The following is a 12,970-nucleotide window of genomic DNA, read 5'->3' as shown; positions in this document are numbered from 1 at the left end:
GCCAGGCCCAGTGGCTCACAGCCTGTAATCCCGGCACTTTGGGAGGCCGAGACAGGTGCATCATTTGAGGTCGGGAGTTCAAGGGCACCCTGGCCAACGTGGTGAAACCCATCTCTACTAAAAATACAAAAATTGTCCAAGCATGGTGGCATGCACCTGTAATCCCAGCTACTGGGGAGGCTGAAGCAGGAGAATTGTTTCAACCCGGAAGACGGAGGTTGCAGTGAGCCAAGATCGTGCCACTGCACTCCATCCTGGGTGACAGAGTGAGATTCCATCTCGAAAAAAAGAAAAGAAAAAAACTGGGCCGGGCATGGTGGTGGTTTGGGAAGCTGAGGCTGGAGGAGTGCCTGAGGCCAGCAGTTTAAGGTAACAGTGAGGTGTGATTGTGCCACTGCGCTCCAACCTGGATAAAACACTATCTCTAAAAAACAAGCAAACCCCAAAACTCTGGCTGCAGAAGTAGTACATATTTATTTGAAGGAGAAAAAGGAGAACTTGATCATCCTGCCACCCAGAGATGCTTTTAAATCACTTCTGTGGAACTCAGCGGTGCCATGCACTGTTCCAAGTGCTCACAAATGTTTTAATAACTCCTTTTGTGCGCATAACAACTGTCTGCAGTTGGTAGGCTCATTTTCCAGTTTTACGGTTTAGGAAACTGATATGACACCTTTTCTACAAATGAGAACCTTGCACAGCGTGCCGAGGCAGTCCACCTTGCCCAGGGAGCCCACCAAGTCCACAGAACCAGGCTTTCAATCAGGGCAGGTGGTTCTACAGGCCTGTATGGATCAAACACCCTGACTCTGCCAGCCCATCAGATACATTATTCCTATGTTGGTGTATATACCTCCAAACTTGTGCAAAGTCGGTCGTCCCTGTACATACTTTGTGTAATATTTCTGCTTAACAGATGTCATGAACACTTCTGTATCATAAACCTATCCCAGCATTTTTATTAGTTAATATTTCTCATATTCATGTAGAACAATGCACTTAACCAATTTCTCATTTTGTAATAATTTTCTTCCTATTTCCCCTGTAATAATACTGCTAAGATATATATTCTCTTCTTTTTTTTTCTTTTTCTTTAAGTGTTCTGAACATACTCTGGCAGAACTGTATGTTTCTGAGGCTAAATCTTTTCACACATCCACAATCATTTGATCATAAATTCTAAAACTGGAAACGCTGAGCCTAATATTATACATTATATAATATGTAATATATATATATATATATATATATATTTTTTTTTTTTTTTTTTTTTTTTTGAGAGGGAGTCTCGCTGTGTTGCCAGGCTGGAGTGCAGTGGTGTGATTGCAACCTATGCCTCCCGGGTACAAGTGATTCTCCTGCCTCAGCCTCTGCGTAACTAGGATTATAGGCGCCCGCTACCACGCCTGGCCAATTTTTGTATTTTTAGTAGAGACGGGGTTTCACCATGTTGGCCAGGCTGGTCTCGAACTCCTGATCTCAAGTGATTTGCCCGCCTCCGCCTCCCAAAGTGCTGGGATTACAGGCGTGAGGCACCGCGCCCGGCCCGTTAGATATTTTAAAGGCTTCTTTCTGATTCATATTGCCAAACAGTCCACTGGATCGATGTACAGCTCTATCTTGCTCCATCTGCAGTATTCACACGGGCTCCTCTTCACCTACACTAGGTCATTAAAATAACAACAACAAAAAAATAAGACCATGACCGATTAGGGATCGCCGAGACTTTTTAAATGAAAATGCACTAAAAATCCTTAATTCCACCATTCACCGTCTACCACGGAGAAACGGCCCATGTACACGGGGAGACAGCCACATGATTCACTGGGCATTGAATACTGAAACATAAAAAAGGAACGAAATGGTCCTCAACCGCTGAATGGCCGAAAGCCTGGCGTTTCCACGCCGCGGAACGTTCTGCAAGCGCTAAGGGAAGGCGGGGGGTGCACGTTTAGGGACGGACGGTGAGAAAAGCAGCTCCCGCGGTCTCTCCGTTTTGGCAACCAGGCCGTGGGTCAAGTTTCGGCTTCTGGAGGCAGCGGTCGGTCTGGGCGAGGGACACAGACCCGGATTCGCATCCTGACAGGGCCCTGACCGGCCAACCGACGTTGGCCGAGGTGACGACGCTCCTCGGCACCCGCACCTGCCCTCTGCAGGGTACCCCGCCACTCGCTCCGAGCGTCCGTGAGGCCGGACTCTTGGGTGCCAGGGCTCCTGGGCGCCGGGGCCATGTTTCCCAGGGTCGCTCTCAGTGACGCACCAACCGGAAGTGACCATGTTGTGGCGGAAGGAGGCGCTTTCTGGGAGTAGCTGGTGCTGAGTGAACCGTGGCCGGTAAAGATGATTCAGGCGATTCTGGTTTTCAACAACCACGGGAAGCCGCGGCTAGTCCGCTTCTACCAGCGTTTCGTGAGTGCGGCCCGGCTTCACCACGCCCCTTCAGGGCTCCCCCTACCTCGTCCCTCCTCTCGGGCCCCTCGGCACCCGGGGGCCTCGCTCTTTGGTCACCTGGGGCCCCTACCCGGTGTATGGCCCCCGCCTTATTTAAACATAGCCTGGGCGCGGGCCGGTGCAGGGCCTGTGTCTCCCGCCCTGTTGCCCCCGCTCTGAGCCCTTTCTAGATCCCGGCATTTCTGTGCCATTTTCCCTTGGGTCTCTGGGAACGAGATAGAACAGACAGTGGGGAGTGTGCCTCGTTCAGCGCTTGAATGATTGACGTCACGTGCTGTCATCTTTTTGGTTGTTGACCGTGGTTTCGCGATGAAGTATTCAGTTTCTGAAAGTTTTTGTTACAGCCAGAGGATCTGGAAAAGTTCTTTTTATGGAATTATTTTGCTTCGCTGTTGGCTGGAACTTTCCAGAGACTAGATACCCTTCTCTCTGTAGTATTGAAGAAAATCAGTTTAAAAGTGGAAAAATGAGAAATTATAAATGCCACTGCCTAAGGGCTCAATAAGTGATTACGTAAATTTGAATTTTCCAGACATGTTGCTTTGCAAACACATAAGCATCAGTATTTGCCTATCGTCTTTGAAGATTTTATTTCTTCATGGCGGGGTTTCAACATGTTACATAATTGGAGGACGGGTGAAACTGAAAAGGGGAAAAGAGTCAGAAAACACGTTCAGGCTTCAGCGCCACCTTTTGTACTCTAGCATCTGTTGACAAATTAATAAACCCTTTTCGGACTTTTATTCCGTCTTTTGTCAATTAGGAATGAAAATTTTACTCCTTCATAGGATTTTTTATTTCTTGAGACATAGTCTTGCTCTGTTTCCCAGGCTTGAGTGCAGTGGTGCGATCTTGTCTTCGCGCCCCGGGTTCAAGCGATTCTCCACTTCAGCCTCCCAAGTAGCTGGTGGGGGGGACTACCCGCCACCATGCCCGGTTTATTTTTGTATTTTTAGTAGAGACCGGGTTTCACCATGTTGGCCAAGATGGTATCGATCTCTTGACCTCGTTATCCTCCTGCCTTGGCCTCCCAAGGTGCTGGGATTACAGGCGTGAACCACTGCCCTCCAGCCCAGTTTACTTATTTAAAGGGGACATTCAATGTTGCATGTTCACAGAGCTGCACAACCATCACCACAAGCAATTTTAGATCATTTTCATCACCCCAAAAACAAATCTCTTAGCAGTCATTCCGTATTTCTCTACTGATGCTCTCCGCTCTAGAGAGTCTGTCTTTCCCTCTAAATTTGCCTATTCCAGGCATTGCATATAAATGGAATCATAAAACAGGTGTTTTTTTCTGTCTGCCGTCTTTCGTGAAGTATAATGTTTTCAAGATTCATCCATGCTGTAGCATGTATCTGATGTTCTTTTATTGCTGAATAATATTCCGTTTTATGGATATGCCATATATTTTGATTGTCTATATGTTGCTGTTTCTACTTTTTGGCTCTTATAACTAATGCTGCTATGAACATTCTTGTGCAAGTTTTTGTGTGGACCTGTGTCTTCGTTTCTCTTGGTTATATACCCAGGAGTAGAATTGCTGGGTCATGTGGTAATTATAGTGAACATTTTGAGAAACTGCAAACTATTTTCCAAGTGGCTGCACCATTTTACGTTTTCGTCAGCAGTGTATAAGAATTTCGGTTTCTTCACATCTCTGCCATTAACTAATCTGTTTTTTTGATTAAAGACATGTTAGTGGGTGTAAAGTGGTATCTCATTGTGGGGTCCCCCTCCCTCAGCCCCTGAGACTGAGTCTCACTCTGTTGCCCAGGCTGGAGTGCAGTGGTGTGATCTTGGCTCACTGCAATCTCTGCCTCCCAGATTCAAGCCATTCTCTTGCCTCAGCCTCCCGAAGATTACAGGTGTCAGTCACCATGCCCGGCTAATTTTTGTTTTTTTCAGTAGAGATGGGGTTCCGCTGTGTTGGCCAGGCTAGTCTCAAACTCCTGACCTCAAGTAACCTGCTCACCTCGGTCTCCCAAAGTGCTGGGATTACAGGTGTGAGCCACCTTGACTGGCTTATTGTGGTTTTGATTTCAATTTCCATAATGACTAATGATGTTGAGCATCTTTTCATGTGCTTATTGACCATTTGTATATCTTTGAAGATCATAGGATTTTATAAGACCTCATGAGCACATAAATGAAAGTACGTTGAAAACTACAGAGTACTAAAAAGATATGAGGGGTTATTAAAATCACTGAGGCTTGTAAGCAATCGGTAGTTTACCTTTTTATTGAGCTAGAAATTAGGTGGCCTCATCATTTCATACCACTTGCCCACTGCTGCCCCTTCTCCCAGAATCAGATAAAAGGCTTTAGTTCAAAACATTTGTCAGTTTAAAAAGTGCTGATGCTTAGCATGTTTTATGTTTCACATAGTTAATCCCTTACAGCATCCTGTCATCTGGGAGCTTTGTGTGTTCTTTAAATGGAAATGAGGAAAATAGTGATTGATTTACTCAAATTTATAGTGACCAATGATGAGCAAGTTTTCATTCACTCAGTAAATACTGTGAGCCATTCCATACCTATGTGAGTCAAAGTAATTTCCCCCGCCCCCGTGACATTTTGTGTTTTTTTTTTTTTTCCCTGTTTCTTTTAAATAACCGTTTCAAAGCTAAATTCTGTGTTGTAGAAAGAAAGGGATTACAATTACTTGAACCTATTTTCTGACTCCTGGGGCAAGTCCAATTTGAAGGTTTTTTTAATGCTTTGCTACTCAAAGTGTGGTCCCCAGACCAGCAGAAATGGTATTGCCTGGGTGCTTACTAGGCTTGCATGTCAGGACTTAACCTATACCTATTAAATCTCAATCTGTATTTTAACAACACAGCTGATTCATTGCAAATTAAGATTTGAGAAGCAATGGTTTAGAGCTATTAATTATTTTCTGTCTTAATTGCTGGTTTCTCCCTCTCATTATCCGTTTTTACCATACCTCTTCTGAAACTCATATGTATAATTAGAAATCAGAGGTGAATTATCAAAGTGATTTCATCAGAGTTTAGTTTTCTTATGCAGGTAGTAAGTGAAAAGATAAGGCGAGGCACGGTGGCTCACGCCTGTAATTGCAGCACTTTGGAAGGCCAAGGCAGGTGGATCACTTGAGGTCAGGAGTTCAAGACCAGCCTGACCAATATGATGAAACCCCATTTATACTATAAATACAAAAATTAGCCGGGCATGGTGGCACATGCCTGTAATCCCAGCTATTGGGGAGGCTGAGGCAGGAGGTGGAGGTTGCAGTGAACTGTGATCGCACCACTGTCTGAGCAACAGAACAAGACTCTGTCTAAAAAATAATAATAGTGCCTTTTATTTGTAGCTCTGTGATTGTTCAGAATTTTTAATCTGTAATCTGTTTTTTTCAATAATAGTTTATGGGTGAGTAACACAGCATCTTATATGTAGTATCTATATTACCAGTACAAAAGATGGCAGCTGTATTTGCTAATACAGCTTTTTAAAACATTTACATGATTACATCTTGACCTTCTTTAAGTAGTAGACCTGTTGAGATTTATTATATACCTGTCATGGATGTTTTCAAGAGAAAAACAAAATATTTCAGGATCAGGCCTTCTAGTTATTCTTTGACTCTTTTTTTGAGACAGAGTCTTGCTCTGTTGCCCAGGCTGGAGTGCAGTGGCACAATCTTGGCCCACTGCAACGTCCGCCTCCTGGGTTCAAGCAGTTCTCCTGCCTTAGCTTCTCGAGTAGCTGGGATTACAGGTGCGTGCTATCATACCTGGCTATTTTTTGTATTTTTAGTAAAGATTGGCTTTCACCATGTCGGCCAGGATGGTTTTGAACTCCTGACCTCATTATCTGCCCTCCTTGGCCTCCCAAAGTGCTGGGATTACAGGCGTGAGCCACCACGCCCAGCCTATTCTTTGACTTTGTATGAGAGTTTATCAATTTCCTTTCCTTTTTTAAATGTCAGCTTACCTATGGGACAGTAACAGTTAGTGACTTAGATATCTAGGTAAATATACCCTATTTTAATTCCTATATCAGAACCTTGTCATCCATTTTTCATAGCTTCACTCTTATTTTTTCTCTACTCATCATTTTTTCATTTCTGGAAACTACTGCTAAATGTTTAGATGCTCCTGGCTTACAAACACTTCTTCCCTTGTCCATACCCATGGATGGGATGTAGGCATGCCCACTGATTCACTTATCTTTTTATTCCATAGCCAGAGGAAATTCAACAGCAGATTGTTCGAGAGACTTTCCATCTAGTCCTCAAGCGAGATGACAACATTTGTAACTTCTTGGAGGGTGGAAGGTAAACTGTCAGCTTCATTTTTCTCCCCGTGAATCCACTCTTGTGAATGACCTTCATTGTTGCATCTTCTGGCAGCGCTCAAGTGTCAGGTGGTACTTGACGCAACTTTGACTGGTCTCAGCATGATCTACTCAGGGGGAAACACAATTCTCTTTGGGACACAGTTTAGTTATTGTGCTTCTGATACTGCTCATTTAGATGTTTGGGCCCTGGAAGGATAGGCAGGAGAAAAGGTGAGGGAAGGTGGCTTTAGGTACCTCTGTAAAACTTGGTTGCCGCTCATCTGGGAAGAATGGCATGCTTCTAGTATTTGGCCTTCTTTCCAGTGGACCCTTTCTTATTCTTTGACACAAGGTTTCTTTTTGTTATGTTTAAGCTATGGGTATTAAATGTTTCCTATCTTCCACAGTTTGATTGGTGGCTCTGACTACAAACTGATCTACCGGCACTATGCTACCCTCTACTTTGTATTTTGTGTGGATTCGTCGGAGAGTGAACTTGGAATCTTGGACCTCATCCAGGTATGCGTAGTCAGCTAATGATGGCAGCAGCTTTAGAGAGTTTGCGCGGAATTTTTCAGTAACCAGCCTGTAGAACCTTGTGTCCATCTCCTTATTGATATTGGTAAAAGTTGCCAGATGTCCACCAGATGGTGCTCTGGGAAAGCTCCTGAGAAATACTCAGCACTTTTATATTTATTGGTTTTTACCTAGCCCTTGCACTGCCCTTAGTTTTCATGATTGATTATTTTTTTCAGCTATCAAACCAAATGACATTTACAAATTTATACTTTTAGCTGGGTGTGGTGGCCCACAATCTGCCACTGCACTCTAGCCTGAGTGACAGAGTGAGACCGTGTCTCAAAAAAAAAAAAAGCTCAAGATGTAGCATCACAAAATCTGGGTTTGACTCGTGAATCTATCATCTGAAAAGCGGTATTAGGTTGTAGAATTCAAATGTGAGACTGCCTTATAGTACTGTAAACTGTAGCAGGTTGTAGAAATGTGCACATAATATGAGTTTATGTGAAAATGAGGGAAATATAGTGATAATGTATTTTTAAAATTGGGATGGAGTGCTTGCTTCAGCAGCATATACGCTAAAAGTAGACCAATGAAGAAAAGATGAGCATTGCCACTATGCAAGGATGACATGCAAATTGGTAAAGCATTCCATATTATAAAAAATAAAGAAAATTTTTTAAAAGAGAAAAAAATTTGGGACAGTTATTAGAGAAAATGGACTATAGAGATTTATATTAACAACAAAAATTGAAATTTATAGTTTAATGGACATTTATTAAATATTTAGTGTACATTGACTTTGGGAAGATCAGATAAGTAAAATGTGAAAATAATAGGAAGTAAAAGATTTGATCTTTGTTTTTATTTTTTAAGATAAAGTCTCATTCTCAAATCGGAGTGTAGTGGTGCGATCATAGCTGACTGCCCTCCATCTCCCAGGCTCAACCCATCCTTCTGCCTCAGCCTCCTGAGTAGCAGGGCGTACAGGTGTGCATCACCACACCTGGCTAATTTTTTGAATTTTTTAGAGATGAGGTCTCACCATGTTGTCCAGGCTGGTCTCGAACATCTGAGCTCATGCAGTCTTCCTGCTTTGGCCTCCCAAAGTGCTGGCATTACAACCATGAACCGGTGCACCCAGCGGATCTTTGAAAAGACAGTAAAAATAAATAGTTGGCCTAATTGACATAAAGGAGATAGAAGTCAGAAATAGAAAACATTGTTTTAAAGGGATGATACATATGTGGTTATATTACCAACGTATTTGAAGTACCTGACTACAAAAAATAACTCCCCTGGCCTGGCACCGTGGCACATGCCTATAATCCCAGCACTTTGGGAAACTGCGGAGGGTGGATCACTTGAGACCAGGATTTGGAGACCAGCTTGATCAACATGGTAAAACCTCATCTCTACTAAAAATAGAAAAATTAGCTGGGCATGGTGGGGCATGCCTGTAATCCCAGCTGCTTGGCTACTTGGGTAGCTGAGTCACGAGAATCATTGAACCTGGGAAGTGGAGGTTGCAGTGAGCTGAGATCACACCATTGACCACCAGCCTGGGCAATGGAGGAAACTCTGTCTCAAAAATACAAAAACAAAAAACTTCCCATGTGAAGTTAATATAATGGTACTGAAATAATTGGATAAAATAATAGTCGGGGTTTTTTTGAAAAGAACTGACTCCCTAATGGGCTCACAGTAAAATTTTTTAAAGTTGAAGTACCTTAAAACCTATACATTACATTAAGTTATTTTTAAACCTAGAACAAGGAATCCTACTACTTAAGTGTACTTTATGGAGTAAATCAGTTATCATCCAAAAACCTAACTCTAAAAGGGAAGATGTTCGTCAAATACTGTATATTAGTATTGGTACAAAATTACTAACAGAAATCTTAGCCAACAATCTATTGAACCAAGGGATTGTGAGTCCTGGCTTTTTTTTTCTTTTTGACTCTCCCATTAACAAGCACTGTGCCCTTAAATAAATCATCTAGGCTTTATTGGCCTTAAGGGTTTTTTGTTCGTTTTGTCTCTTTTGTGTGTTGGGTTTTTGTTTTAATCTACAATGATACTAGATACCCTTTTCTGGTCCTAAAATTCTTTAGCAGGAAAAGTGCATACTATTAAATAGAATTATACATTGTGTCCAAATAGTATTTATTCCAGGATGCAAGTCAGTGTTAACAAAGCAGTAAGAAAAACTAATGTAATTGAATTAGTAGTTGCTGAGAGGAGTGATTCTCTAAATTACATTAAATACAGTCTTAAACTGGAATAAGAAGCATTTTTGATTAAAAGTACACATTTATTAATTGTTTACTTTTTTTCTTTTTTTGAGACGGAGTTTCGCTCTTGTTACCCAGGCTGGAGTGCAATGGCGTGATCTCGGCTCACCTCAACCTCCGCATCCTGGGTTCAAGCAATTCTCCTGCCTCAGCCTCCTGAGTAGCTGGGATTACAGGCACGTGCCACCATGCCCAGCTAATTTTTTGTATTTTTAGTAGAGACGGGGTTTCACCATGTTGACCAGGATGGTCTCGATCTCTTGACCTTGTGATCCACCCGCCTCAGCCTCCCAAAGTGCTGGGATTACAGGCTTGAGCCACCGTGCCCGGCCCAATTGTTTACTTTTTGAAGAAATAAATATATGTGGTTCAGAATTCAGAGGCACACTATGATTATACAGGTTGAATATCCCTTTGAAATTCTTGGGACCAGAAGTGTTTTGGATTTTGGACTTTTTCAGAGTTGGGGATATTTGCATTATACTTATTCTAAATCTGAAAGTCCAAAGTCCAAAATGGCCAATGAGCATTGCCTTTGAGCATTGTGTCGGCACTCAAAAATGTTGGATTTTGTAGTGTTTTGGATTTCAAATGTTCAACCTGTGTAGTGAAAAATATCCTCCTTCGCCTTTCTCCCAGTCACCTAGTTTACTTTCCTTGAAGCAACCAATTTTAGTTTCAAAACCAAGAGCCAAGAACCAGAGCCAGTGTTAATCTCAAGGGTGAAATCTGTAGGCATTTACAAATATTCTTGTTGAGGATTTCGTCCAGGTGTATTGGCTCACAGCTATAATCCTAACCCTTTGGGAACCCAAGGCAGGGGGATCACTTGAGCCCAGGAGTTCAAGACCAGCCTGGGAAACACAGTGAGACCTAATCTCTATAAAAAATCAAGTGGTGTGCCTCTGTGGTTCCAGCTTCTTAGGTGGCTAAAGCCTGGGCAACATAGTGAGACCTAGTCTCCTTAAAAAATCAGATGGTGTGCCTTGTGGTCCCAGCTTCTCAGATGGCTAAAGCAGGAGGATTGCTTGAGCCCAAGAGGTTGAGGTTTCAATGAGCCACTTCACTCTAGCTTGAGTGACAGAGCAAGACTCTATATCACACATACAAAAAAGGAGTATCTTTTATTACTTACTCTAATTTTGACAAACGTGTAGTGAGTGTTACAAAAAGAAATGAAGAAGTGACATAGTAAAGAAAGAGAGAGGTAAGTTATCACTGTAAGGTGGCCAGATTATGGACATAGAAAATCTTTTTTAAAAAATTATAAGTAAGAAATGATATGAGCAAAATGACAGAATATGAGATAAATCCAACAAAATTTTCTATTTCTGAGAAAACAGAAAATTTATAATTAAAGAAATCTCATTTACAGTAGTGATAAAAAATAGTGCTTGGAAATTAACTTGGTATGGAACACTTGACATTGATTCCAATAAAATTATAAAATCTTAAAGGGAAAACAAAGGAATACTTGGAACAAATGGAGCTACAAACTCTCCCCTGTTGGGAAGAGTCAAGCAAAGATGACAGTAGTCTCAAAGATAGTGAGCAATACATCAAATGGAAAACCTAGTGTAATTCTATCAGGAGATCTTATAGAACTCGATAAAGGCAAAATTTATCGGGAAAATGAGTGTTCAAGAAATGCAAAAGTAGATTTCTAGGGAAAAAGGACAGTATGGGAGATTTGCTTTACTAGGTTTCAGAATATATCATAGTTACAAACTGGGTGCAGTGGTTCACGCCTGTAATCCTAGCACTTTGGGAGGCTGAGGTAGGTGGATCATGAGGTCAGAAGTTCAGCCAGCCTGGCCAACATAGTGAAACCCTGTCTCTACTAAAAATAAAAAAATTAGCCGAGCTTGGTGGCACACACCTATAGTCCCAGCTACTTGGGAGGCTGAGACAGGAGAATTGCTTGAACCCGGGAGGTGGAGGTTGTGATGAGCCAAGATCACACCACTGCACTCCAGACTGGGCAACAGAGTGAGACTTCACCTCAAAAATAATAATAGTAATAGTTACAGATGAATTGGTTATCTAGAAAATCCAAATCCGTTGGAAACAATTTGAACTAATAGAGTTCAGTAAGGTGGCTGGATGCAAGTTTAACATACAGAAATTGGTAGTTTTCGGTCAAGTGCGGTGGCCCACGCCTGTAATCTCAGCTCTTTGGGAGGCCGAGGCTGAGGTGGGTGGGTCACATGAGGTCAGGACTTTGAAACTAGCCTGGCCAATGTGTCTCTACTAAACCCTGTCTCTACTAAAAAGAAACCTGGTGAAACCCCATCTCTACTAAAAATACAAAAAATTAGCTGGGCATGGTGGCACGTGCCTGTAATCCCAGCCACTCAGGAGGTTGAGGCAGGAGAATTGCCTGAACCCAGGAGGTGGAGGTTGCGGTGAGCCAAGATCGCGCCATTGCACTCCAACCTTGGTAACAAGAGTGAAACTCTATGTCTCAAAATAAAAATTAAAAAAATAAAAAAATAAAAAAGCAGCCCATTCATAATAGCAAAAAGTTTCATAAGATAACCACAAATGTAAAATATGTATAAGATCTATATGAAGACTTAAAATTCTGCTAAAAATATGAAAAAAGAGCTATGTAAGTGAATATCACATACTCTTCCTGTTGAGAAAAAATTAAAAAGTATCAGTACCTCCAGGTTATAAATTAGTGAAAACCCAATCAGAATCCTAGTAAGATTTTTTTTAATTGTGTTTTTTTTTGTGTGAAATGTACATATAGAAAAATATACAAACATTCCTATAGAGGATAAAGATGCCAATAGAATGAACCCCCATGTACCTGTCACCCAGAACATTACAAGAAGTTTAGAAACTCCTTAGTGTCCCTCCTCAATTCTCTCCCTCTCCCTCATTGCATTTCTCAGACTTTTAGGTTGACCATTCCTGTGCTTCTCTTTATAGTTCTACTATGTGATGTATATCCCTAGAGTATATTTTGCTTGGTTCAGAAAAGCTAAGTGACGAGCACAAACTTAGCTGTACAAGGAAGGGCTAATTTGCCACTTTTAGATGAAGTCTCCCAAGAGAGGATAAGCCGAACAGAGTCTCTGGGTCATTGTGTGGCTTCTGTGTACCCAAGAGTTTACAAGAGCCCCTTTTGGGAAGTCAGAGGTCAAAGTTATGTGACCGAGTTCTGGAAAACTCACTGCTCACCACAGTCAGAGCATCAGGCTCTGGCTGTCTAGCCGGAACTTGGACTCCACATTTTCTAAGTTTTCCATGACTTACCTCTGTATGTCAAGAGTAGGTCAAAGCAGAACATTTTAGAGGGAGTAAAATGAATGTTCTCAGTGGATTCAGGCAGCAGAATACCTAGGATATCAGACATTGGATACTTTGTTTCCTGTTTTTAATGTGAATAAAAC

The 12,970-nt window shown here is 41.9% G+C and overlaps 1 protein-coding gene and 1 non-coding gene across 3 annotated transcripts in view; both read left to right on the top strand.

Moving 5' to 3' along the window:
• The first annotated feature begins 1,948 nt into the window (after positions 1-1,948).
• Positions 1,949-12,970, top strand: part of AP3S2 (adaptor related protein complex 3 subunit sigma 2) — a 67,460-nt gene continuing 56,438 nt past the window's right edge. Inside the window, exons 1-3 of one of the 2 annotated variants that reach the window (XM_010349726.3) lie at positions 1,949-2,409; positions 6,663-6,754; positions 7,164-7,275. In XM_010349726.3, coding sequence (XP_010348028.1) covers positions 2,341-2,409; positions 6,663-6,754; positions 7,164-7,275 — 273 coding nt within the window. In that variant the 5' untranslated portion in view covers positions 1,949-2,340. The remainder of the gene's footprint in view (positions 2,410-6,662; positions 6,755-7,163; positions 7,276-12,970) is intronic. The other variant, XM_010349722.3, reaches the window with a different exon arrangement.
• LOC120368119 (U6 spliceosomal RNA) lies at positions 7,830-7,936 on the top strand. Its single transcript, XR_005582330.1, has one exon. It is a non-coding gene; the product is annotated as a U6 spliceosomal RNA (small nuclear RNA).

Source organism: Saimiri boliviensis, chromosome 5, assembly GCF_048565385.1.
Source record: "Saimiri boliviensis isolate mSaiBol1 chromosome 5, mSaiBol1.pri, whole genome shotgun sequence".
Classification (NCBI taxonomy): domain Eukaryota; kingdom Metazoa; phylum Chordata; class Mammalia; order Primates; family Cebidae; genus Saimiri; species Saimiri boliviensis.
This window is presented reverse-complemented; position numbering and strand designations above follow the sequence as displayed.